General features: G+C 37.3%; 1 protein-coding gene across 4 annotated transcripts; it reads right to left on the reverse strand.

Moving 5' to 3' along the window:
* Positions 1 to 27,894, reverse strand: C15H11orf58 (chromosome 15 C11orf58 homolog). Of its 4 annotated transcripts, none has more exons than XR_015142030.1 (5): positions 26,935 to 27,226; positions 18,317 to 18,400; positions 3,420 to 3,480; positions 1,780 to 1,905; positions 1 to 1,061 (listed from the first exon to the last, which is right to left on the reverse strand). XR_015142030.1 is itself a non-coding variant. In XM_086339813.1 (5 exons), the coding sequence occupies exons 2-5, from the start codon at positions 18,329 to 18,331 to the stop codon at positions 834 to 836; spliced, it is 414 nt and encodes a 137-aa protein (XP_086195939.1). In that variant the 5' UTR covers positions 18,332 to 18,400; positions 27,626 to 27,894; the 3' UTR covers positions 1 to 833. The 4 variants fall into 4 exon arrangements, 3 of the variants coding, with proteins under 3 accessions (XP_086195939.1, XP_086195938.1, XP_086195937.1); XM_086339813.1 differs by lacking the exon at positions 26,935 to 27,226 and adding an exon at positions 27,626 to 27,894 and having other exon boundaries at positions 1,780 to 1,889; XM_086339812.1 differs by having other exon boundaries at positions 1,780 to 1,889; positions 27,028 to 27,226.

Below are 27,894 nucleotides of genomic sequence, written 5' to 3' on the forward strand. Positions count from 1 at the left end.
TATGGGAAACTGCTTTCTCTTTATTTAAGCATTAGGAAGGAAATTAACTTTGGTCACATATTACCTTAAGAAAAAAAAAGTTCCATTTTACATATTCCTAAATAGATAGGACCAAATGATCAGAAAAAAATGTTCTTCTGTAAAAACTGGCCAATTTTATATTAAAAAAAAACTAACATACAATATCATTCAAATTATATAAAGACTGCTTGGGATCATAACATTCCAAATACATGACAACTGCAACCCCAACCTTACAGGTGTGAAAAGTATTTGCTCTCATGTTGCTTTGGTCCAAAAGAGTAGAGCTGAATCAGTAAGAGTAAACTAAGTTCCAAATCTTTTGCCAGAATTAATATAGATTGTTATTGGCAGCAGAAATAGCCATGATGAATAGTTCTACTATGAGAAAGTATAATAAAAGACTATTTCCCATGAACACATCACAGTACCAGATAAAACTTTTATAAAAGAAAAACATGAAGAAACAAAAAAAGATAAACAGCTACCACACAAAAAATACTGTTTCCCCCATAACTGTATCTGAAGGGGTAAAAAAGTGATATTAGAGATTGTTGATGATGCTAACATGAAAAGAAGTTGAGTATTGTATTTATTTCTTATTTTATACAACTCTTACTCTTTACAAAAATGGTTATAGTCATGCCCATAAAAGTGTAACCCATGGCATCTGAAAGCAAACACTCTTTGTAATTATTTAAAAGGGCCTTTTTAAAAATTATAATACAAAGGTCTGTGCTCTATCAGCAGTCCTCCACTGTGCATTATAACAATAAGGCTTACTTTTAATACAAAGACTAAGTGTTGGGGAGTTATGAGCCACTGGATTTAACAAACATCATCTTATAGTTGCTTTTTGCATCTTTTTTGTTTTTGGAATCCTCCACTTCATCAGGGTGCTCAGCAGCTTGGAGCTCTTCAGTAGATTCTTCCTTCTCTGACTCTGAATCACTTTCAGAGTCATCTGGACTTTCAGGATCAGGTGAATCATCATCATCGTCATCTCCAGCCACATCACCTTCCCCATCATGATCATCTACCTACAAACATCAACCAACAGCCTGTTAAAAGTATCCAGTACAAAAACTGGAGCAGACTCTCATTTTTGTCTCACTCCCTAGCCATTAAATCAATAGTTTAAGAACAGAGGCTGCCTAGGGAAGAGCTGAGGGCTCAGGCGTCTCCAGCTGTTTCATAAACTGGTACTTGAGTAGGATTTTTGCTTAAGAAAGGGCTCTGAAGACCACCACCTTTCCTTCCCTCCCTAGTTTGAAATTAACATTGTCTTCCTAATGGAAACAATACTTTTTTTAAGAATAAGGCAAGTTAACCACTGATTCATGGGAATGCTGAAAACAGTTACCAATGTTTTGCATATTACATTATTTTGGAGTAATGAACCAGTAGTTATATGGAACAAGGTGACATAGGAAACAACTGAGAAAACTCTCCTAATGAGTATTTACAGGAAATATTTCATCTAACTTGTGAGTACATTGTCCATGCCTACCTAAAATGTGCCCTAATGATTCTCTAAGCAGAATGTACATTAAGCTAGTATCAAAAAACATTTCAAAAACTCTCAGTATCTCTTCTCATTATCTACAAAGACCTAGTTTGGCATATAAAAATATTTTAAGTAACTATATAAAGAGAGGTTTCTACATAGGATTCTTGGTTGCTACAGTAATTTAACAGAAATAAGTGATATCAAATTGGAATTATCTTTCCACTTAATGAAAATATGTTAATTACTACCTCACTGAAGCCAAGTCCACAATGTCGTCGATATCTTCCTGATAATTTACTGTCCATACTTTGTTGATATTGAGACTCCAGTTCTTCATTAATTTTCTTGTCTTCTTCCCCTGTATGTCCAGTGTACTTTGATTATGTTTCAGTCAAATTAATAAAAATATTTGATTACACAAAAAACCCATAATACAGATGCTATTATATTTAGGGCTGATTTCTCTGAGTAATTTTACAGTGAATTTTGTGACTGGGTTTATATACCATACGTAGTTTACCTAACAGATAAAATAACTTACTTCTTTAGTAACTACTAAAACTAGAAGCTGTTTTATTAAAGATGAAAATTTTTTCCATGTAATAATTTAAACCAGATAAGGAATTCTCAGAACTGCCTGAAGTTTAGATACTGTAAATATTAATTACTAAGAACTTTGGGTATCATGTTTTAGTTAATATAGTCTAATAATGGTTCTCCTGAAAGTGAAAGTTTCCTCCTAGTCATAGAAAAACACCTCCAACAAACAACAGCTTCTGTCTTTGAACACAAATAATGAAAAGGCACATAATTCTGTTCAGAAAATGGCTAAATAAAATGACCTTGGAATTGGCTCTCCATATGCCTTTCTTTGTGTATCACTGTACTGAACCAATATATCAGGTGACATATTTTAACATATACTCTGTTGCATGTAAGTTAGGAAGCAAAATATTAAACAACCATCTATAAACTTACCACCCAAGGACTAAAATATTACCAATACCACTGGAGCTTTCTGTACATGGCATTTTAATTTGTAAATACAAGAATATAACTTCATATTTTAAAAGAATAAGTGCAACAGTTAAATACATTTCCATTCTGCCGAAGTTCAGACTCTTGAGCCTTTTGTAGCAATGCAGATTAATTTGAAGTAATTGTTCAACACCAGAAAAATAAAATGCCTATTAATTTCTAAAATATGCTACATAATCTAGGTCAGCATAAAGTTAATTCAAAAGATGTAAGTAAAGGTTTTCTTAAATGTATATGGGGTACTGTGCCCTATTATTAATAATGTCCAAGATCAGGGTCAATATTAAATGGGAGAAAATTTTTCAGCAGACTGAATTCAAATCCAAATTCTAATTCATTTTCAGTTTTTAATTTAAATCCCCCCCAAAAAAATTAAAAGAAAAACTCATTTCTTCAGGTTTTCCAATGAGTTTATGCTCTTCAAAGATCTCAGAGCAAAACTTAGTGAATAAACTAAAAACCAGTATAATATGCCAACTATTAACACTGTACAGTAAATAGTATACAAAATATATGTAAACTCTAGAAACTACAATTGGCAAGATGAGGCATAAAACCTCACTACAATTAAAATACTACATGTTGTAAATTGGTAAAAATGAAAACAGAAACAAGTCAGTTTCTTGGTTAGAATATCATATTAATGTAAACTCTTTCAAATCCTTCATCAGAGTATATACTGTTACATGATGTATGTAACATGTTTACATATACAACATCTATTTCCAACATGTTACTCATCAGAACTAATCAACAATTATACACAAAAGTTAGAATATGCCAAAATATATGCAAGTATTTCACATTCCAACTTTAGCACCTCCACTTCAATCATATTTTACCTTCTTACCTGTGCGGAAGTGAGATGTGGATTTGTGATCTCCTATAACAAGACGACCAGTATGTTCTTTCTGTAAGAAGAAGGAAATGTATTAGAATTTGAAACCACAGATTTAACATAATTATTGCCCATGTGCCTGATGCTGAACTTACATTCTTGCATGGATAGGGATGGGGAGGGGAAACAAAATCAATAAGTAAATTATAGTTATGTCTGAAGGCAGTGTCATTACAATAAACCAAGCAGAGGATGGGTATAGAAAGTATGTAGGTTTTAAACAAGACAGATAACTAGAAAATTGGATCAATTTAAACATTTTTTACATTTAAACATGTCTCAGGTTTTGATGCTTTTGAAGTGTGTTGGAGAAGACTCTTGAGAGTCCCTTGGACTGCAAGGAGATCCAACCAGTCCATTCTGAAGATCAGCCCTGGGATTTCTTTGGAAGGAATGATGCTAAAGCTGAAACTCCAGTACTTTGGCCACCTCATGCGAAGAGTTGACTCACTGGAAAAGACTCTGATGCTGGAAGGGATTGGGGGCAGGAGGAGAAGGGGATGACAGAGGATGAGATGGCTGGATGGCATCACTGACTCGATGGACGTGAGTCTGGGTGAACTCCGGGAGTTGGTGATGGACAGGGAGGCCTGGCGTGCTGCGATTCATGGAGTCGCAAAGAGTCGGACACGACTGAGCGACTGAACTGAACTGAACTATGTCTCAGGTATATATCATGAAGAAAAAGCAAATCAGATTATTTAGCTAAATAAAGATAATGAACAAAATGATAGAAATATAAAAAATAAGAATCATTACTACTTAGCAACAGACCACAAACAGCTAGCTCGTTACTTCTGACTACAAAAAACACTCTCTTTCACACTATGAAAAAGCACAGAATTTAAAACAATCTAGTTCTATACAACATAAAGATAAATCTAACTCAAAGTTACCAACTCATTAGCTTACATAATTAGTCTCAATTTATCATTTCCAATCCATTCTTTATGGTTTATACTGAGTTTTGAAACCAAACAGGAGCCTGTGGGGCTCCTGGGCACAGAAACCTTTCTGTGTCCCTCATTTCTTGCTTGTAGGGAAGAGACTCCAGCCTCCGTGACCTTCCTTGAGTTCCAAAGGGCAGATTCAAATAGAGGCTAAACAGAGAAGGGAGGGGATGCAGAGTGAGGAGCAGTCAAGAAACAATAGTGTAGCCTTTGGGCAGGGTCTCAGTTCCACCTTGAGAAATACAAGTAACAGAATCTCAGAGTTCTTTACAGAACTAAACCCCATAAACAAATATAAGATGATAGCATTCCTCATTCCAGATTAAAGGAACCAGAGAAGCTCTCCAAGAGACCACCTGAGGCCAGATTAAAGGAATCACAGAAACTCACATCACCTGAGGCCAGATTACATCCTGAACACCAATTATAACCCCTACAACAAGGAAATGACAGCAAGCATACACTGAAGAAAGATGCAGCAATTATCCATACTAAGAACAGCCTTCACACCAAAAATATTAGGCTCATGGGCTATACAGGGATATTTCCACATAAATACAACCCTTTAAGACCATAGCAAAAAACTGTTTCTCCTAAAATTATAGAGAAACATAAGTAAAATGAAGAAGCCAGGAATTGTTCCCAATTAAAATGAGAAATCCCCTGGACGTGCAATGAAACATCTCTCCAGTATACTAGACCCCAAGTTCAAAAAGATGATAAAAATAATAAAGGAGTTAAAAAAGGCTATCAACAAAAATGCAGATCATTGTAACTAGAAACTATAAAGAGAAGCCAATTAAAATTAGAAAGCACCTACTGTGACAAAACCTGAGCTAAAGGCAATAAACAGCGAGCTAAACAATGCAGAAGAATAAATAAATGATTTGGAAGACAGAATAATGGAAATCACCCAATCAGAACAGCAGACAAAACGACAAGTGGAAAAAAAAAAAATGAAAGCAATATATGAGATCTGTGGTATAAAACAGAGCTAGTCAATCTACATATAACAGAGATCCCAGAAGAAACAGAAAAGGGGACTGAAAATGCATTTGAAGAAATGATAGCTGAGAACTCCCCAAACCAAAAGGAAACAGATATCCAGGTACAAGAAACACAAGAGAGTACCAAACAAGATGAACCCAACAGACCTATACTGCGACATTATAATTAAAATGGCCAGAGTTAAAGTGGGAATTCTAAAGGCAGCAAGTAGGAGTTCCCTGGCAGCCCAGTGGATAGGATTCCATATTTCCACTGCAGGGGGCCAGGGTTTGATTCCTGGTCAGAGAATTAGGATCCCACAAGCTGTGTGGCACAGTCAAAAAAGGCAGTCAAAAGAGTTTACTTACAAGGAAAACCTCATAAGTCTATCAGCTGACTCCTCTACAGAAATGCTGCAGGACAGAAGGGAGCAGCAAGACAAATTCAAAGTCCTAAAAATCCTACAACCTAGGATACTCTACACAGCAAGACTGTTATTTAGAAGAAGAGAAAGAATTTTGCAGACAAGCAAAAACTAAAAGAATACAGCAATACAAAACCTATTCTAAAAGAAATATTTAAAAGTCTTCTCTAAGTAGAAATGCAGCAAAAACCTATAGGAAAGAGACAATCACAATCGGAAAACCAATCACTTAAGTAAGCCAGTACCATAGTTTTTAAAAAAATTTTTGTGAAAGCAATGATAATTAAGATGAATAGCAAAAGGCTTATTTAACAGGAAGATATAAAAGAAGACAGACATCAAAATCATAAAATATGGGGGAGAGAAGTTAGAAAATGTAGATTGTTACTGGAATGTGCTTGAACCTATGACTACCAGTCCAAAGCAATGAGATAGAATAATGAGTTAAAACCATTTGAAAAATAGGAAAGACTAACAATACTCATATTTATATCCTTAACTCTGTCCTAGGCAACAAGTTGAGGCTGCTTCAGACTGGCAGTGTTCACAGTATTTTCTTTAAAACTCATGCCGAGGGTACAATCAATGTAAATGTAACCTAGTACATTTCTTTCCTCATATGCGATTTGGCGGGTAACCTGGCAGAAAGCATTTTCACATTTCTTAAGTATGAAAATGTTTAAACCCATAAATATTAAGGTACTTGTCCAAATTGTTTGTTTAGTTTTTTCACTAATAAATCTGAAATATGTAATTTTTGCTATAAGAAATTTTATTTTAAAAAAACCTTGAAAAACAGGGTAACTATAAAACAAAAACATACAAAAAGTTCACAAAAAAACAAGAGAACTCAAACGTAACACAAAAAAAAACTATCAAAGCACAATAGGACAAACAAAAAGAAAGGAACAAAGAGAAATACATTCTCAACTGGAAAAGAAGGTTTGAAATGGCAACAAATATCTATCAACAACTACCTTAAATACAAATGTACTAAAATACAATCAAGAGTACAGATTGGACTAAACCAAGAGGATACTACCATAATGCTGCCTACAAGAGACTCTTTAGGGTGAAGGACACACACATTTGAAATTGAGAGGATGGAAAAGATATTTCATGGAAATAGAAATGACAAGAAAGCGGGGGTAGCAATACCCATATCAGAAAAAAACAGACTTTAAGACAAAGTCCATAAAGACAAAGGTACTACAAAATAATAACAGGATCAATACAAGAAAAGGCTATTACAGTTGTTAACATATACACACCCAATATAGGAGCACATAAATGAATAAAAATAAAATACTAACAGACATAGGGAAGAACTGATGGGAATACAATAGGAGACTTTATATCAGTGGACAGATCTTACACAAAATCAGATCCTAAATAACACAACAGATCCTAAGTAACACAACAGAACACTTAAGACTCAATTGATACTTATAGGCCATAACATCCAAAAAATCAGAATACACATTCTTTCCAAGTGAACATGGAACATTCTCTGGGGTAGACGACATACTAGGAAACAGAACAAGCCTTAACTAATTTAAGAGGATAAAAATTATTTCAAGGGTCTTTTCTGACCACAATGGCATGAAACTAGAAATCAATGACAGAAAGAGAAACAAGAAAAAAACAATTATATGGGGACTAAACAACATGGTATTAAAAAAAGCAAGGTGTCAATGATGAGATCAAAGAGAAAATTTTAAAATATCTTAAAGCAAATGAAAACATGGCTATACAAAATCTGTGGGATACAGCAAAAGCAGTCCTAAGTAAGAAGTTGATAGCAATATAGGCCTTCCTTAAAAAGATAAATCTCAAATAAGTTAACCTACCACCTAAAATATTTAGAAAAATGTCACGCGAGTCTATGTTCCTTGGTTCTTTGTCTCGTCACAACAAAGATTTGGAGTGACGAAAACAAAACCCGAAGTCAGAAGAAGAGGGTAAATAATAAAAGATGAAAGAGGGAACAGGGCTTCCCCGGTCCCTCAGATGGTAAAGAATCTGCTTGCAATGCAATAAGAGAGTGAAGTCGCTCAGTCGTGTCTGACTCTTTGCAACCCCGTGGACTGTAGGAGCCTACTATGCTCCTCTGTCCATGGGATTTTCCAGGCAAGAGTACTGGAGTGGGTTGCCATTTCCTTCTCTAGAGGATCTTCCTGACCCAGGGATTGAACCCAGGTCTCCCTCATTGTAGGCAGACGCTTTACCATCTGAGCCACCAGGGAAGTCCTTGCAATAAGACCCAGGTTCAATCCCTGGACTGGGAAGGTCCCCTGGAGAAGGGAATGGCTACCCACTCCAGTTTTCTTGCCTAGAGAATTCCATGGGCAGAGGAGCCTGGTGGGCTGCAGTCCATGGGGTTGCAAAGAGACAGACATGACTGAGTCTAACAATTTCACTTTTTCACTTTCAAAGAGAAAATAGAGGCTTTTTAAAAATGGGGGAAAAATAAAAATCAACCAAGAGCTGGGTATTTTTGAAAGAGTAAACAGAATCAACAAACCTCTGGCCAGGCTCACCAAGAAGAAAGGAGACGACCCAAATAAAATAAGAAATGAAACAGCAGAAGTAAAAACCTTAAGAGAATACTATCAACAATTATATACCAACAAACTGGACAACCTAGAAAAAATGGACAAGTTTCTAGAAACATACAACACACCAAAATTGAATCAAGGAGAAACATAAAAATTTCAACAGACTGGACACTGGAAGTGAAATAGAATCTGTAACTTAAAAAACTCACTACAAACAAAAATCCAGGAACTGATGGCTTCTGAGGAATTCTAATAAACATCAAAGAACTTATTCTGCTCCTTCTCAAACTCTTCCAAAAGATTAAAGAGGAGGGAAATTTCCCGAAGTCATTCTGTGAAGCCACCATTACCCTGATACCAAAACCAAACAAAGATAACACACAAACAGAAAATTTCTGGCCAGTATCACTGATGAACATAGAAGCAAAAACCGTCAACAAAATACTAGCAAACTGAATACAATAATACACTAAAAAGATCAGGCAACATGATCTAACAGGATTTATCCCAACAATGCATGGATTTTTCAATATCTACAAATCAATCAGTGTGATATGCCACATTAATTGAAGAATAAAAAACTACATGATCCTCTTGTGAATGAAAGATGTGGCCTGCCACATCAAAAAATAAAGGATATTTTGACCATCAAATCAGCAGCCACCCCCAATTGTGCACCCTGAGGGGATTTGGGATGGAGAAAAGCAGGATACTGGCCCTAGGTATCTAAGGTGCGTATCAGAGGAATGATTTCAGTGAGTCCAAACTCATATCTTCCCATTAAATGTTCCCTGAAAAGCATTAAATTCATTAACTTGACATGTCTGGTTTTCCTTAGTTTCTTTAATGAACAGTAATCTTTTGATGTTTCGACTATCTATAGTTTTTGTTGCAAAAATGTCTATATGTCCCTTACCTCTTTGGAGCAGTTATTCAGAGCAATATGAGAGGCTGACTTAAGTCCACAGAAAATCTGCCAAATAAAACATAGTTCTCAACTTTTGGGTTGTGTATTTTTTCCAGTGGACAGTTTTGGTAACCAGGAAGGGACACAGAGAAAACGCCCCTCTTTTGTCTGAACGCTATGAGGAACTGAGGCCTTGATACCAACAGAGACCTGTTGTGCTCATCTGTCTCCTCACAGAGTGCAGATGAATTTGGATAAGTGAGTCTCTCTGGGTGAGTTTCTCCCAGTTCCTGATGATGATGAGTTATATTTGGTGGTATCTAACTGGTACCTGGCTCCCCAGTTGAAAGACAGTGGCTCCCTCTAGTTGAAAGGTACTAAGGGAGCCCAGATGAAAGACCCTGAGAGAAAGTGCCCCCTACCTGAAAGACACTGGGGAACTCAATGGAAAGACATTGGGATTTCCTCAACTGAAAACATACTAAGCGGTCTTGGTTGAATGGTTGGGTTAAGAGGCTGACCTGATTGATGTTTTCCTCAAATTGGCTACCTTAATAAGAATCTGTTGGGATAAAAGTGCAGTAGTAAATGTGAGAGAAATTCAACTTTAAAATAGGAAACAGACTTACTCAGAGAAATGAGGAGTGTCAGAAAGCCAACCTCCAACTAATACTCCAGCCAGATTCATGTACATACAGAACTTATACCTGCAAGTAAATTAAGGAGTCTTGCCCTGAAAACGACTAAATGGAACTCATTTATTGTATATGCACCTAAGTTAGAAAAAGTCAGCTTGAAAAAAAACAGAATTCTGATGTTAAAAAACAAAAGCCCTTCTAGGGGGATTTTCATTCATTTTTTCTTCTGTGTCTTTGAGATATAAATGTTTTACCTGATCTTCAGGCCTTTTCTTTAGGTGTGTGTGTGTTTTGAGCACTTGGTCTGTCATCCAAAAGGTACACAAATGGTGCACGTTTAGCTGCCAAATAGACTGAGATCCTGAGCAGTTTTTTGTCTGCATTTACCAACTCACAGGGGCTTTTTGCATTCTTAACCTTCACTGCATCAGCTTGTTTAGTGAAGGCCTTTACTTTCTTAGACTTATTTCTGAGAATAAACTTTCTGGATCTGTTTAGGTGGCATCATTCCCACTCTCTTGTGGAGAACCCTCTTGTGTTATCGGTTTAAGTCGCTATTAAAATACATCTCACTAACAACCAGATGATCAATCCTTTAAATTGGAGAAACTTCTAAATATCTAAATTTTTAGAGAGCTCTTATTATAAACAGGATTCCCTGGTGGCTCAGTGGTAAAGAATCCACCTGCCAATGCAGGAGATGTGGGTTTGATCCCTGGGTTGGAAAGATCCCCTGAAGAATCCACTCCTGTATTCTTGCCTTGGAAATCTTGTGGACTAAGGAGCTTGGCAGGCTACAGTCCATGGGGTTGCAAAAGAGCCAGACATGACTCAGTGACTAAACATTATAAATACGTGTTTTCTTGATACCTATGGGAAAAAAAATTAAAAGATGGGGAAAAAACAGTATATAATGGTTAACCCTAAGAACACCCTTAGTTTAACAAACCCAAAAAACTAGTTTGGGAAATCTTATTTTGGTTTCTGCTTCCCCTTAATGGATCTTACAGATGCCAATAAAAGCATTAGAATAATTAATATTAATTAGGTTGATTAACGGAAAAATAAGAAAAAAAACAAAGTCTAGAGACTATTTCCCAACAAGGTAAAAATTTTAAAGGAACTTATCCCAAACAGATAAAGAAATGTTTAGATAAATGATTATTTTAAATGGGATAAATATGTCAAAGGGATTAAAACAAAAGATTCTCAAACAACATTACCTAAGGTTCAATGTGTCAAAGGGATCCTCGCCCCAAAGTGCTGGTCCCCAGCAATAAAAGACCTCAAGCAGGTCTGCTCTATTTAATATACATATACATATATATATATATGTATTTATGTATGTATTTAAAGAGTGGAAGAAAATTGCACTGAGATCCTGATCAACAATTACTTGGGGAAATGGGCCAATTTATCAGCTTCAAAGATTGAGAAAAGGGCCTGAGTCACTTGGCTCAATCCCTCACTGAGGACCCCAGAGACTTTTATACAAATAGATAAAATGGTTGGAGGATGAAAGAAAGGAAAGCTTCTAGGACTCCCTGTAAGACCAAGACTTGCTGACTGAGTCCTAATAAAAATTAGAGTCAGAGGTGTAAAAGTTGACAGAATTGAGATGAAAGTTTATAAAAACTGGTATTTATGTTCACCAATATACAGAATGCTACGTAAAAGACAGTTCATAATTGCTTACTTCTTAGTATTCACTAGAAAAAGTTTTTAATTTAATACAAAATTAAAGCTACTACAAATAATAAAGAAAAACAGTCCAGTATGCTAGAAAAGTAAGATGTGTGTTAAGAACAAATGAAGGTCTGAGGATTAGATTTGCATTTTGATAAGAGAAAAGAAAGTAACTCTTTCCTAGAAGTGGTTAGTTGTAGATGAGAGAATAGACAAAATAATATGTGATGGAAGGTTTGTGGAAAAGGAACTTTGAGAAAAGAATTTTGTACGTGGTCAGGACTGACTAAAATTAGATTGAATTACATAAATGGATTTTGCTATTAAAAGTAGGCTGGTACATGACTGGATTTGTTTCTTCTCTCTGTTGAAAGAATAAAGTCTTCTTAGAAAACTGCTTTGACAACAGATCATGTGAGTTTCTTTGCCTGTGGGTGATCTATATTTGCTTTGAAATCTTTTGTCACTGTGTTTAAGTATTGTTTCAGAATGACCTATGATCCTATTTGATCAAGTGTTGACAGTATGGACAGACTTCCCAAACATCAAACTCTAAAGTTCTCCTGAGCTCCTACTAACTCTGGGATGCTTCAAAGGGACCAAGACACCTCAGCGAGCAATGTCAAACTAATTAGGCTTATCAGGTATGTTAAATTACTTGAGAAGCATTGTCATGTAATTAGAGATGAACCTTATGTTACACTGTATGGATGCCATTAATAGATATTCCAAAATTTACATGAAATTACTAAAAAATCTGAGATGCTCTGGTATAATGTTATCATTATAATTCTACTTATTGTCTTAAAATGTTTTATGTTCACAGAAATACCCAAGTTCCTTGTCAACTACATTGTAGTCAGTTCTTTAACCATGCCATTTTAAGTTCTGTCATTTATGAACAGCCATTATTTTACTCTAATGCTTTTATAAAATGAAGATCTTCAAGAAGATTCATAAAAAGAACTTTTAAAAAAAATGTAAGTTTCTGGTAACTTTTAGATCACATCACTGAAACATGTAAGAAATGACAAAACTCTCATGTAAAACCTGATGACTGTATCTAGATCAACAGGTATTATATGGGACTGAATGAAATAATGATCTACAAGTTGATCAAGTATTCCTTTATAAACAAAAATAAAACATTAATTTTACTCTTTCTCTGCCATACTATGACCTTATTAATGTTATCAACTATATTAATTATCCTGTCTAGTTTATAAGATTATCTATTGCATTACCCAATGTGTAACCAGGTCTCCAAAAAACTAATGATGGCAAAGGTCTTAAGACAGTTAATCTCACACTCACACTTCCCAAACATCAAACTCTAAAGTTCTCCTGAGCTCCTACTAACTCTGGGATGCTTCAAAGGGACAGTTAATCTTAAACTCACACACGAGACTCCCTAGCACTGTTGGACAAAATTGGTCACAAAGGGCCTCTCAAATGTTGGCTGAATTTCAATCAAGAGGAAAGAACTATGAATGAAAAATGTAGCCATGTCAGTAAACAAAGGGCACTGTAGCCATCAAGCTAGCAGCCACTGCATTCACCACTTTGCTCCCGGTAGAGATTCAGAATGTAGAAAAGCAGGATACTGGCCCTAAACACTTAAGATGCCTATCAAAAGAATGACTTCAATGAGTCCAGACTCTTGTACCTTCCCTATGAAGTGTTAAATTCACTAACTTAACATATTTTTTCCCTAGTTAACAGTAATCTTTTGATGTTCCAACTAATCTTGTTTTTGCTGCAAAGCTGGCTCCTCCCTTACCTCTTTGGAGCAGTTGCTCAGAGCAATCCGAGAGGCTGCCTTCTGGGCTTAAGTACTCAGAAAATCAGCTGAATAAAATAATTCTCAACTGTTACGTTGTGCATTTTTTTCAACTGACAATCTCAGTAGATGAACAAAAAACTTTTGCTAAAACTCAGCATACATTTATGATAAAAACTCTTCAGAAAGTGGGCACAGAGGGAATCTGCCTCAACATAATAAAGGCCATATATGACAAACCTACAGCTAACATGACACTCAAAGGTGAAAACTTGAAATCATTCCCCCTAAGATCAGGAACAAGACAAGGATACCCACTTTTGCCACTTTTATTCAGCATAGTATTGGGAATCCTAGCCACAGCTATCAGACAATAAAAATAAATAAAAGGAATCCAAATTAGAAAGGAAGAAGTAAAACTGTCACTGTTTGCAGATAATATGATACCATATATAGGAAATCCTAAAGACACCAGCAGAAAACTACTAGAGTTCATCAATGAACTGGGTAAAGTTGCAGACTACAAAATTAATATATAGAAATTGGCTGCATTTCTATACATTAACAATGAACTATCAGAAAGAGAAATTAAGGAAACAATTCCACTTACCATCACATCAGAAAGAATAAAATATGAAGGAATAAACCTACCCAAACATGCAAAAGAACTGTATTGAGAAGCCTAAAAGATGCTAACAGAAGAAACTGAAGACAACAGAAACAAATGGAAAGTATTCTTGAATTGGAAGAATCCATATTGTTAGTGACCATAGGTCCCAAAGCCATCTGTCAATTTAATGCAATCCCTATCAAATCACCAATGGCATTTTTCAAAGAACTAGAACAAATAATTTTAAAATTTCTGTGGCCCCAAAGAGCCAAAACAATTTTGAGGAAGAATAGTCAGAGGAATCACACCCTCATTTCAGACTATTCTACACAGTCACAGTAGTCAAAACTGTATGGAACTGGCACAAAAACATACATAGATCAATGGAACAGGATCAAAAGCCCAGGAATAATCCCATATACTTATAGTCAATTAATCTATGATAAAAAAGGCAAGAATATACAACAGAGAAACAGTCTCTTCAATAAGTGGTGCTTGGAAAACTGGACAGCTACATGTATATGAATGAAATTAGTACATTCTCTAACCCTGTATTCAAATATAAACTTGAACAGGATTAAAGATACAAGTAAACTGCAGCACTATTTATTTCACCTGTCTCTTAGAGTAATGGAAATAAAACAAAAATAAACAAATGGGACCTAAAAAAACTTGAACTTAAAAGCTTTTGCACAGCAAAGGAAACCATAAGCAAAATGAAAAAACAATCTATGGAATGGGAGAAAATGTTTGCAAATGATGAGACCACCAACACATTAATTTCCAAAATGTACAAATAGCTCCTATAGGTCAATATCAAAAGAAAATCCTGACCCAATCAAAATACAGGCAGAATATCTAAACAGACATTTCTCCAAGAAGACATAGAGATGGCCAAAAGACACATGAAACAATGCTCAACATCACTAATTATTATAGAAACTTCAATCAAAACTATAAGGGGGTGTCAGGAGCCATGTTAGGCATTACTGACAAAATGGAGGCACTGCCCCAGCCCCTTCTCCTCATTCTGCAGGCACGGACCCGGAATGAAGGAGTTAGGCCTTGTAATTCTGACTTGTTTTTTCCTCTCCTCGGCTGAGTTGACTGAAAAGGAATATTAAGGTGCTTATTGTTCTTGAGAGGAGCATGAGAAGGCACAAAGCCTTCTGCAGCATTGCTCAGAGAATAATTCATAAAGTTAATCATTGACATTTGTTTAAGGACTTTTACAAAAGAGTGTTCCAGGATAAGCACATAGGCCACAGCTTGAGGCCATGGGAGGGATTGCTATCTGAAGCCTATTTGTGAGGAAACTGTTCATGGCAAAGGAGTTTACTGAATTTAGGGCTTAGAAATAATTAAAATAGAAGTTAAAGATTTAAGGAATGTTGTAAAGTTAGCATATTTTACTATACCTTATAGAAGTTAGGAATTTTTAGAGACACTATAGCCTTTTTAAGAGATAGTGAGCTCAGGATGTTAGGGGCAAACAGGATTTAGGAAGATAAGTAGTAAACTGAGGAATGTAGCATGAGTTACAATGTAAAAACAAGTTAACTATAGGACACATTAGAGGAAGTAGATAATAGATGGTAAGGCTGATTCCCAGACAATCACTGAAGCAGGAACTCTGTTTGAAGAGCAATAATGATTTATAGACATAATAAATCTGGGTGAGGGGGAACTGAAAATGTCAAACCTCTGACCTAATGCTTTTGTAAAAGTATAAAATAAAATCTTAAACTTGAAATAAATAGGCAGTCCAAGAAAACTGAGAGGCTGTCTCATCGCGGACACCGTTCATCTCTTCAGGTTGAATCCCTGGCTGCTGGAGCTGGACTCCGGCAAGGGGGTATCACCTCACACTGCTGGAGGGGATGAAGAGAAAAAGGATCCCTCCTATGATGTTGGTAGGAATGTAAATGGAGAACAGTATGGACGTTCCTTTAAAAACTAGAAATAGTTACCATATGATTCATAAATCCCATTCCTGGGCATATATACAACTACCTCAAAAAGATATAAACACCCCAATGTTCATAGCAGCAGCATTTACAATAGCCAAGTCATGGAAGCAACCTAAATGTCCATCATTTAGGTGAATGGATAAAGAAGATGTGGTGTGTATACATGCATACATATATAATGGAATTATATACACACACACACACACACACACACTAGAATACTGCTCAGCAATAAAAGAATGGATAATGCCATTCACAGCAACATGGATGGATCTAGATATTATCATAATAAATGAAGTCAGACAAAAACAAATATTATATCACATGTAAAATCTAAAAAAATATATAACGAATTTATTTACAAAACAGAAACCAGACTTACAGACATAGAAAACAAATTTATGGTTACCAAAGGGCAAGACAGGTGGGAGGGATAAATCTGGAATTTTAGACACAAACTCTTATATATAAAATAGACAAACAATAAGGTCCTACTATACATATATAGCACAGGGAACTATATTCAGGATCTTGTAATAAACTATAATGAAAAAGAATCTGAAAAACAGACACAGATGCATAACTGAATCACTCTGCTGTATATATGAAACTAATACAAAACTGTAAATCAACTATACTTCAATTAAAAAAAAAATACCAACTGAAAAAAATATTGTTCACTAAAATTAGTAGCTCAGTGGTAAGGCATTTGCCTGCCCTTTCAAGAGACTTGGGTTCAATCCCTAGGTCAGGAAGATCCCCTGGAGAAGGGAATGGTAACCCACTCCAGTATTCTTGCCTGCAAAATCCCATGGACAGAGGAGCCTGGGGGGCTACAGACCATGGGGTTGCAAAAGAGTCAGACATGACTTAGCAACTCAACAATAACAGCAAAACTGTTCATTAAAATTTGACTCTGCAAAGCAATCTTAACCAATCAAGTGTGAAGATATAGATAACAAATCATCCTATTGTGGAATCATGCCACATTCTCCATACCCAGACGATACTCCCGAAAAGCTTCAAGCATTAATGCTTATTGCCCTACATATTATTAGCACAAAAGCAAATCAATAATTAAGCAGATGGCTCCTTTAGATTGCAGAAAATATGTAACAAGATTTGAATATATACAATGGCACCAAGTTATTCTAAGATGATGGCACCCTGTGACTGAAAGATCAGTTATAATCTTTGCTATCAAAGAATTTAATGTATGCTATACCCATTTATCAGTAGCCAAATTTTTTCTTTTTCTAAAAAAACTGTTCAATCTGTCCTCCACCTTACTTGCCCCCTCCTGTTTTACTGAGATATAAATGACCACTGGTGGTTAAATTTCATACATTTTATGTTAGGATGTTATTTCAAGGTACTTAAAGAAATTTAATTCTACTAGATTGAGTATACTTCCTAAACTATTACTTTATATATCCTTAGAAAATCTATTTACATGAATCAAGAGAAACTTCAGACTACTTTCTATGACAAATCACAAATTATTGGAAATCTGGACTAATGTAGTATTATACAAACACTTCCTTTGTATAGGTCCTAACATCTTACATGATCTTTCCATATGCCCAACTCCACTGTTCTAGTCTGGCTAACTCTTAATCCTCTCAGATTCAGATCAATTCTATTTCTGGGAAGCTTTCTTGTGCTGCTAAACAAGAGTTAGCTTCCCTTGTCTGCTGATTTCGCAGCATGTGCATAGCTCTTCCATAATAATTATAATTCTATATTGTCATTATCTGGTATCCTCCAGCAGATGATGACTCCAAACATGTGTTACTGATCTGTGTGATCCCACCCTGCTCCTCCAGGACCTAGGACAGTGCTTGGCATGTATGAGACGGTCAATAGTCATTGGTAAAATGCATGAATGGATTCTCATATGAATAAAAAAAACAAAGGCAAAGGACAGAATTCAAGTTTTTGATAAAGGCTATTCCCTTGGCCACTACTTAAAGAGCTGGACAAGCTATAAAATATGAAAGATTATTCTTTGTAAGATCTATCAAATGGTCTGCCCAGAAGTATCAAATTATTAGGCTAACAGATGGCAAATCACAACTTTTGCCTTTTCTTTCTTCCACAGGAGTCTACTCAAACCAATTTTTTTTCTCTATATATCTCTAAACACTATCACCCAGTGGCACAGAGAATCCTAGAAGCAGCTCAATTAGGTCAGTTACAGTTACAAAAAACTAACCAGGCAGACCTTAAAATGTAAAGTAAGATGGAATCCGAGTGCATTCATTCTTTCTCACTTAACATACACAAAAAGGGCATTATTTTCACAGAAAAGATGAAAATGTATTCTATCTGATGCTTACCTTTCCTGCTCCCATAAGTCTCAAGAACTTTTGCTTTCTTTCTTCATTACCTAAGTCTGCTGCCTCCCAATTGCTAGATCCAAGCTGGAAAAGAAATAGACCAGTTAATCTTTTCTGTGTAATAATAAATACTAAGAAAACTTAGAAAGAGTCTACTAGTAAATCCCAAGTTTCTTCCACCCTCCCACTCCCATCAGTTTTCACTATAAACTAGACTCATTCTTGATTAGGAAGTTAACCATATGTATTATATTCGATTTAAAAAATACTTCTTTTCTGTTACCATAAGGCAAACTCCTTTAATTCTTTTGAAGCCAGAGATCTGGGTTTCAAAAGTTTACACCTATAAGAATTACCTAGAGGGTTGGTTAAAACACAGACTGCTGGGCTATACCTCAGGAATTTCAGATTTAATACATCTGGGGTGGAGCTCAAGGATTTATTGCACTTCCAACAAATTCTTAAGAGAGGCTGATGATGTTGACCACACTGTGAGAGCTACTTAGAGCCTTACAGGACCCAAGGGTACCTAATACTTTGAACCTAGAAGGCTGCCACAGCTGTTAACTGAAGTTAAAAACTGGCTATAGTAATATTCTAAAGAACAGTATAACTTCAGAGTCAACTGGACCCACTTTTAGTTTCTTTTTTGAACAGTTTCTGTTACTTCTTAAGGACTGGTATGTTAGGACTTTTATTCTTTAAGGTCTTCCAAAGAACAGAGAGTGTTTACTATTTTTTTAAAAAAAAGAATAGAACAAAACTCATCCTATCTTGTAATTATCAAATGGGTCTATTGAACCTTTATATAAATCTAACAAATATTATGGAATCCTAGCAATATTTTTCCCTACAACTTGAAACAAATGTAAGAATTATTTCATTATAATTCATTAATCATTCCCAATTATGCTAAAAATGACTAAAATAATAAGAAAAATTATCCCATTGTGTTGTCCAAAGAATTGCATCATCTTTCAAGAAGACATCACCTCTCTGTTGTATGCTTTAGCTTTCTTTGGACACAGTTGAAAATTTTACATTTCTACCCATAATGGCAACTGAGTAAAAAAACCTAGACTGACAGGAGGTATTTCACAACTATTACATGAATTAGAAGATGAATTGGAGAAGGCAAGGGCAACCCACTCCAGTACTCTTGCCCAGAAAATCCCATGGATGAAGGAGCCTAGTAGGCTGCAGTCCATGTGGTTGCTAAGAGTCAGACACGACTGAGCGACTTCACTTTCACTTTTCACTTTCATGCACTGGAGAAGGAAATGGCAACCCACTCCAGTGTTCTTGCCTAGAGAATCCCAGGGATGGGGGAGCCTGGTGGGCTGCCGTCTATGAGGTTGCACAGAGTCAGACACGACTGAAGTGACTTAGCAGCAGCAGCAGCATATGAATGCAAAATGACAAGTAGGGTACACACTCTAATGATAATGGCAAACTTAACTGCAAAAATCTAAAACTATGAGTTTTTGGATGATGAAATAGTAGATTTCCCCAACCCAGAAGGCAATGAGAGACAGAATTTTTCTCCAACCTGGAAGTCAACGCGAGACAAAGAAAATAGACAAAAAAAGAAATATGATACTTTCATCTAGAAAGCCATTCAACAGGCTTCATCTTGCATTATTGTAACAACAGCCTGGACCATCCCATTTTTTCTAGAGAGATATGTAACAATTTAATTTCCTCTTTTATGATATTTGTACACCGAAACTTATTTGATATAGTTTGTAAGTGGACAAACATTAAGGGCTAGTGACTAGAAGGAATACAGAAATGAAAGCATTCACTGATCATTTCAGTTGACTTTATAATCTAAAAATGAAAATGCTGTGTAATTATAGAGCAAAGAAGGGAACCCCCCTTTCTACACAAAACTATGAGAAATGAAAGCGTTTCAAAAAATTTCAGGTTTCTTTTTTGATGATGCAAATGCATGAATAAAGATAAAACTAATAATAAAAAATAATAATAAATAAATAATAATAAAAAATAATAATAAAAATAAAGATTTTTATAAATAGATCTGAAATTATGTTTCAGTCTCGCACATGACAACTGATATGCAGTTAGCTATATTCAGTTCAGTTCAGTCGCTCAGTTGTGTCCGACTCTTTGCGACCCCATGATCGCAGCACGCCAGGCCTCCCTGTCCATCACTAACTCCCAAAGTTCACTCAAACTCATGTCCATCGAGTCGGTGCTGCCATCCAGCCATCTCATCCTCTGTTGTCTCCTTTTCATCCTGCCCTCAATCCCTCCCAGCATCAGAGTCTTTTCCAATGAGTCAACTCTTCGCATGAGGTGGCCAAAGTACTGGAATTTCAGCTTTAGCATCATTCCTTCCAAAGAAATGCCAGGGCTGATCTCCTTCAGAATGGACTGGTTGGATCTCCTTGCAGTCCAAGGGACTCTCAGGAGTCTTCTCCAACACCACAGTTCAAAAGCATCAATTCTTCGGCACTCAGCTTTCTTCACAGTCCAACTCTCACATCCATACATGACCACTGGAAAAACCATAGCCTCGACTAGACGGACCTTTGTTGGCAAAGTAATATCTCTGCTTTTTAAAATACTATCTAGGTTGGTCATAACTTTCCTTCCAAGGAGTAAGCATCTTTTTATTTCATGGCTGCAGTCACCATCTGCAGTGATTTTGGAGCCCCCCAAAAATAAAATCTGACGCTGTTTCCACTGTTTCCCCATCTATTTCCCACAAAGTGATGGGACCAGATGCCATGATCTTTGTTTTCTGAATGTTGAGCTTTAAGCCAACTTTTTCCCCTCTCCTCTTTCACTTTCATCAAGAGGCTTTTTAGTTCCTCTTCACTTTCTGCCATAAGGGTGGTGTCATCTGCACATCTGAGGTTATTGATTATTTCTCTGGACAATCTTGATTCCAGCTTGTGTTTCTTCCAGCCCAGCATTTCTCATGATGTACTCTGCATATAAGCTAAATAAGCAGGGTGACAATATACAGCCTTGATGTACTCCTTTTCCTATTTGGAACCAGTCTTTTGTTCCATGTCCAGTTCTAACTGCTGCTTCCTGACCTGCATATAGGTTTCTCAAGAGGCAGGTCAGGTGGTCTGGAATTCCCATCTCTTTTAGAATTTTCCACAGTTTATTGTGACCCACACAGTCAAAGGCTTTGGCATAGTCAATAAAGCAGAAATAGATGTTTTTCGGGAACTCTCTTGCTTTTTCCACGATCCAGAGGATGTTGGCACTTTGATCTCTGGTTCCTCTGCCTTTTCTAAAACCAGCTTGAACATCTGGAAGTTCACGGTTCACATATTGTTGAAGCCTGGCTTGGAGAATTTTGAGCATTACTTTAGTAGCGTGTGAGATGAGTGCAATTGTGCGGTAGTTTGAGCATTCTTTGGCATTGCCTTTCTTTGGGATTGGAATGAAAACTGACCTTTTCCAGTCCTGTGGCCACTGCTGAGTGTTCCAAATTTGCTGGCATATTGAGTGCAGCAATTTCACAGCATCATCTTTCAGGATTTGGAATAGCTCAACTGGAATTCCATCACCTCCACTAGCTTTGTTCGCAATGATGCTTTCTAAGGCCCACTTGACTTCACATTCCAGGATGTCTGGCTCTAGGTGAGTGATCACATCATTGTGATTATCTAGGTCACGAAGCTCCTTTTTGTATAGTTTTTCTGTATATTCTTGCCACCTCTTCTTAATATCTTCTGCTTCTGTTAGGTCCATACCATTTCTGTCCTTTATCACATTCATCTTTGCATGAAATATTCCCTTGGTATCTCTAATTTTCTTGAAGAGATCTCTAGTCTTTCCCATTCTGTTGTTTTCCTCTATTTCTTTGCATTGATCGCTAAGGAAGGCTTTCTTATCTCTCCTTGCTATTCTTTGGAACTGTGCATTCAGATCTTTGCTATTCTTTGGAACTCTACATCAGAGGGCAGACACACTGAAACCATAATCACAGACCACTAGCCAATCTGATCACACGGACCACAGCCTTGTCTAACTCAATGAAACTAAGCCATGCTGTGTGGGGCCATCCAAGACAGGAGGGTCATGATGGAGAGGTCTGACAGAATGTGGTCCACTGGAGAAGGGATTGGCAAACCACTTCAGTAGTCTTGCCTTGAGAACCCCATGAACAGTATGAAAAGGCAAAATGATAGGATACTGAAAGAGAAACTCCCCAGGTCAGTAGGTGCCCAATATGCTACTGGAGATCAGTGGAGAAATAACTCCAGAAACAATGAAGGGATGGAGCCAAAGCAAAAAGAATACCCAGCTGTGGATGTGACTGGTGATAGAAGCAAGGTCCGATGCTGTAAAGAGCAATATTACATAAGAACCTGGAATGTTAGGTCCATGAATCAAGGCAAATTGGAAGTGGTCAAACAGGAGATGGCAAGAATGAATGTCAACATTCTAGGAATCAGAGAACTAAAATGGACTGGACTGGGTGAATTTAACTCAGATGACCATTATACCTACTACTGGGGGCAGGAATCCCTTAGAAGAAATGGAGTAGCCATCATGGTCAACAAGAGAGTCCAAAATGCAGTACTTGGATGCAATCTCAAAAAGGACAGAATGATCTCTGTTCATTTCCAAGGCAAGCCATTCAATATCATGGTAATCCGAGCCTATGCCTCAACCAGTAACGCTGAAGAAACTGAAGTTGAACAGTTCTATGAAGACCTACAAGACCTTTTAGAACTAACATCCCCAAAAGATGTCCTTTTAATTACAGGGAACTGGAATGCAAAAGTAGGAAGTCAAGAAACACCTGGAGTAACAGGCACATTTGGCCTTGGAGTACGGAATGAAGCAGGGCAAAGAGAATGCACTGGCCATAGCAAACACCCTCTTCCAACAACACAAGAGAAGACTACACATGGACATCACCATATGGTCAACAATGAAATCAGATTGATTATATTCTTTGCAGCCAAAGATGGAGAAGCTCTATACAGTCAGCAAAAACAAGACCAGGAGCTGACTGTGGCTCACATCATGAACTCCTTATTGCCAAATTCAGACTTAAATTGAAGAAAGTAGGGAAAACCACTAGACCATTCAGGTATGACCTAAATCAAATCCCTTATGATTATATAGTGGAAGTGAGAAATAGATTTAAGGGACTGGATCTGATAGAGTGCCTGATGAACTATGGATGGAGGTTTGCGACATTGTATAGGAGATAGGGATCAAGACCATGCCCATAGAAAAGAAATTCAAAAAAGCAAAATGGCTGTCTTTGGAGGCCTTACAAATAGCTGTGAAAAGAAGAGAAGCAAAAAGCAAAGGAGATATATTCAGAGAATGCTAAATATTTTGGGTATGCATGCACAGATACATAAGGTGAAAAAAAAAAATCAAGAAAATTTGGTTATGGTTAAATTCTAGAATTTAAGTTATTACAATTTTTAATAAAATTACTTTTACAATCTTTTCTTCTGAAAATTATTCATAAATGACCAGTACTCTTGCCTGGAAAATCCCATGGACGGAGGAGCCTGGTAGGCTGCAGCCCATGGGGTCGCTAAAAGTCAGACACGACTGAGCGACTTCACTTTCACTTTTCACTTTCATGCATTGGAGAAGGAAATGGCAACCCACTCCAGTGTTCTTGCCCGGAGAATCCCAGGGACAGACCAGCCTGGTGGGCTGCTGTCTCTGGGGTCACACAGAGTCGGACACGACTAAAGTGACGCAGCAGCAGCAGCAAAACAATGATGGTCATCCTTCCTGGGCATTGAGAGTTGAAATATTTATCCCATATTGGACACCCACTTATGGTTCTTCTCAATTCCTTTTGGTGGCATGCTCTTCTGATTCTGGCCATCTAAGTTCCCAATCTTTACTTCTTCCCACCTAACATCTCATATTTTTTCATAGACTAGTTAGTTCTTAACTATTTCTGGCTTAATATAGTTAAGTAAAAGAAACCCAAAACAAAAAACAAAGTATTAGTGAAGCTTAAGTTCTGATTCTCACTAAACACTTGTTCCGTGAACCTGATATTTAACTTTTAAGTTTTAATTCTCCATCTGCCCTAAGAGTCTTTTTGAAAGGCTGTCTTAAGAATACCAACACCTGAGAACTGCATAGTGTTTCACAACTTACAGATCACTTTTTATTTATATTCTCTCAAGCGACCATTTAATAAATAAGGACACTGAGGCAAAGAGACTAAATGACTTGCTTCCATCCTCTGCTCTTTCCACATCATACTCTGTACATGATCAAATGAGACAGGATATATACAAGTAGTTTATGAACTACAGTTATAAAATATGTAGAATTAATTTAAAATAATTGTCTAAAAAAGCAAAACTTCCCCAAATTTCCTATTAAAAAGAGCAAATATCTTCAATGCCTTACATAAATAACCCTATCATCTACAATTTATAATTCTAATTTAAAAAAAAATCATGAAGTCCTTCCAGTTCGTCTTTCCAGGTCTTCCCATACAGTCAAAAGTACCTTGCTCAAGTGCTGTACTCTGAAAAGCACATGGGTGCCCATATATTCTTAGAGATTCTCCACCAGTTACTAAAGTCAACCTCCCTATTCATCCTACTTCCTAAAAGACAGCTTTCATTTCTCCACTCCAATCAAACCAATGAAACCATTTTTAAGTTGGTTTCATCCTTAATCCACTTATTATAGAACTGCAGTCAATTTACCTCCTCTTCAGTACACACTGTAGTAACTCCCAGAATTTATTTCTACAATTGTCAGCATGTTCCTAGAGTTGGATTCCATGATTTGTTACCCCCAATAAACATGAGGTGAGTGGACAAAGAAAACTGATAATCTTTTAAGTGCAGAGGCACATTAGAAACTGTTGACCACTTACATTTTATTTTCTAAACTTAGACACGTATTTTAAAATTTTAAATATGTATTATTCTTAAAATATTAAAAACACAAGCACTTAAAGATAACTCCCAATTACCAACAAAAATAAAAATATTAAAGAAACTGACTCAAAAATCACTGTCAAGGGACAAGTTACTACTGTATTGCACTAAAATATGGAATTCAGCTCAGTCGTGTCCGACACTTTACAACCCCATGAACTGCAGCACGCATTAGCAAAATTTATAGATAATGTGTTAAGGTCCGAGGACCTAATTTTGAACTGCAACTGTAACCATCGCTATTAAAAGGAATGCTTATAGGATTGGAAAAGGTCTTAAAGGTCATGTAGTTTAACCTGACCTCATCAAAAACTGTAGAGATTTAATTATTTAATCACTTTAACTTTGTTAAATTACCTAATAACGCCAAGAGTTTTCTGTCAAAATAAAACATTATTTCTTTGATTCTAGCAAAACAGGTGCCTGACATTCTAGCAATCAAGTCACAGTTAAATACCAGGAGGAAAACAGCGTAATGGTTTTTAAAACGGCACTCAGGTTACTCAAAAAGCCTAGATAAATTTCTGATAAGAACTGGCTTACCATATTAACAAGAAAATATCTCAAAGCCAGTTGTAGGGAGGAACCGTGGGCACAAATAAATCTCACTATATAACTATTCATCCTCAAATCTTTACTGATTACTTATCTTTCTGCAGAGCTAAAATCAATTTCCGTAAAGAGCCTTACTATTCTGGACCTAACTCCACCATTTACCTAACGAGGGATGGGTCTTAACGTCATCTCATTTATTACAACTGACGCACCAACAGAGTTCAATGAGTCTTTTATGTTTCGCAAAGTAAAATATTACCAAAGGCACTGAACCGCACTTCAGAAAACAAAGACCTCTACACAATCAGAAATTGACAGCGCTTTAAATAATCGAAAGTAAACTAGTTATCCTCCCTTCATCATCCTTATCAATAACCTCTCCACCTTCCCCCGCTCCCCAATTTCCCCGTCTACGTTTCCATGGCATTCGTCCATTGTACGAGGGACCTAGTTTTACGTTTACTGGTTACTGCAGTGTCCATGACACCGCGCTAAGAACTAGTACAAATACACAAAAGGCCCAGGATAAACACCATAGTTATTCATCTTTGAACTCCCAACATCTGGCACAGCAGTAAATATTTAATAGTTTACTTCAAGGAATGAATGTCCTGCTACTTAAACTGACAACTGTGGGGGGAGGGAGAAGAGCAGTACTTGACATCAAAACTGGATTCTACATCTCAACGTCTCAGGCCTCAGCACTGTGCGCCACTTCCCCCGGTACAGTTCTTCCGTTCAGTACTTTCTTGGTTTACTCTTAATAGTACAGTTAATTTTAACTGTTACCATTACGTTGCAAAAATAATCCTGGCCAGAATATCTGTCCAAATTTGCACGAACATCTCGACTATCACAGGAGGATTTTAAGCCTAAAACCAGCAGGATCTTGCCATTTCCTAGTAGAAACATCCATAAAGAAGCTTCAACAGCCCCCAAATGGGTAAACACGTACACTTGACTAAGCTCTTTCACTTCTCGACCATTCAGAATTTTCTTCCTCGATTCCCCTTCCCATGCAGGTCTCTGGCTCTTAGCGGGTAGAACTACAAACAGTTCAAGCCTAATTAAGAAAAGAGTACATTTCCCATTCTTCTGGGTCCTCCCCGCGGCCCTCCCCATTCAGGTCACCTCAAGCGCTTCCTCCGTCTTCATCCACCCTTCCCCGCCTATCCCAATCTTTGGTAGGCCGCAACCCTCCACCACTCCGCCATTGTTATTTACATCGTCGTCTGGGGAGGCTGAACGCTTCACCCCGTGCGGATGGGACTCCCTGGCAGCACTCATCGTTGCGGACACCACAACGGGAAAGGTCGAACCCACTCGCCCGTTCTCCTCAGCCGCGACGCCAGCAGCCTGCAGTCTGCCACCGGCCCAAGCAGCAGCGCCACTCCACAAGGCAGAGTCCCTTCGGGCCTTGTCCGCCACAATCGTCACTGCCGCGGGCGCTCGCTACCTTGGCGCACTCTGGGAGTTGTAGTTTCCTGGTTCACAACATACTGCCTGAGCAAAGGAGATAGATGGGTGACTAAAACTACAACTCTCAAGAAGCCCAGCGGCGCCGCCAGCGCTGTGTGGCGGGAGTGCCCTCCGAGGCTCCGCCTTCCTCGGCTAGTGGAGGTAGTTTTCCCGCGGATGGGTATGGCGGTGAGCGGCGTACGGAAGATTCGTTGCTACAGAAAGAGACTTAGCCTGGGTGTTTGCATTTCACTGTGGGACGTTGCCCCTTTTACAAATCCATTCGTTACCATTAAGCACCTGGGTTTAAATGTAATGTTTCAGGATTATAGAACCTCACGAGTAGCCTCAGCCCAAAACAAACCTTTCAGGGAAAAAATATGGCTCCTAGCATTTCCCCTGTGGTGCTCTCTCGCTTGTAGTCAATTTCTAAACCGGCATGGCTGCTTTTAGAAAATTCCAGATAAACATTTTCCCGCTTTCTCATTCTCACTGGAATGAGTTCAGTATTGGTGTTAAATGCCAGTTAATTGGCCAGTATTGAAACTAGGGTCCACCTGAGGAAAATCTGTTAGCTTTTAACGCTGCTTTATGTGAAGCAGGAGTGACCCTCTTCAACCTCGCTTCTGGTAT

The sequence above is a fragment of the Bos grunniens genome, chromosome 15, assembly GCF_055505025.1.
Source record: "Bos grunniens cultivar Pamir isolate PY7600 chromosome 15, Bosgru_T2T1.0, whole genome shotgun sequence".
Classification (NCBI taxonomy): Eukaryota; Metazoa; Chordata; class Mammalia; order Artiodactyla; family Bovidae; genus Bos; species Bos grunniens.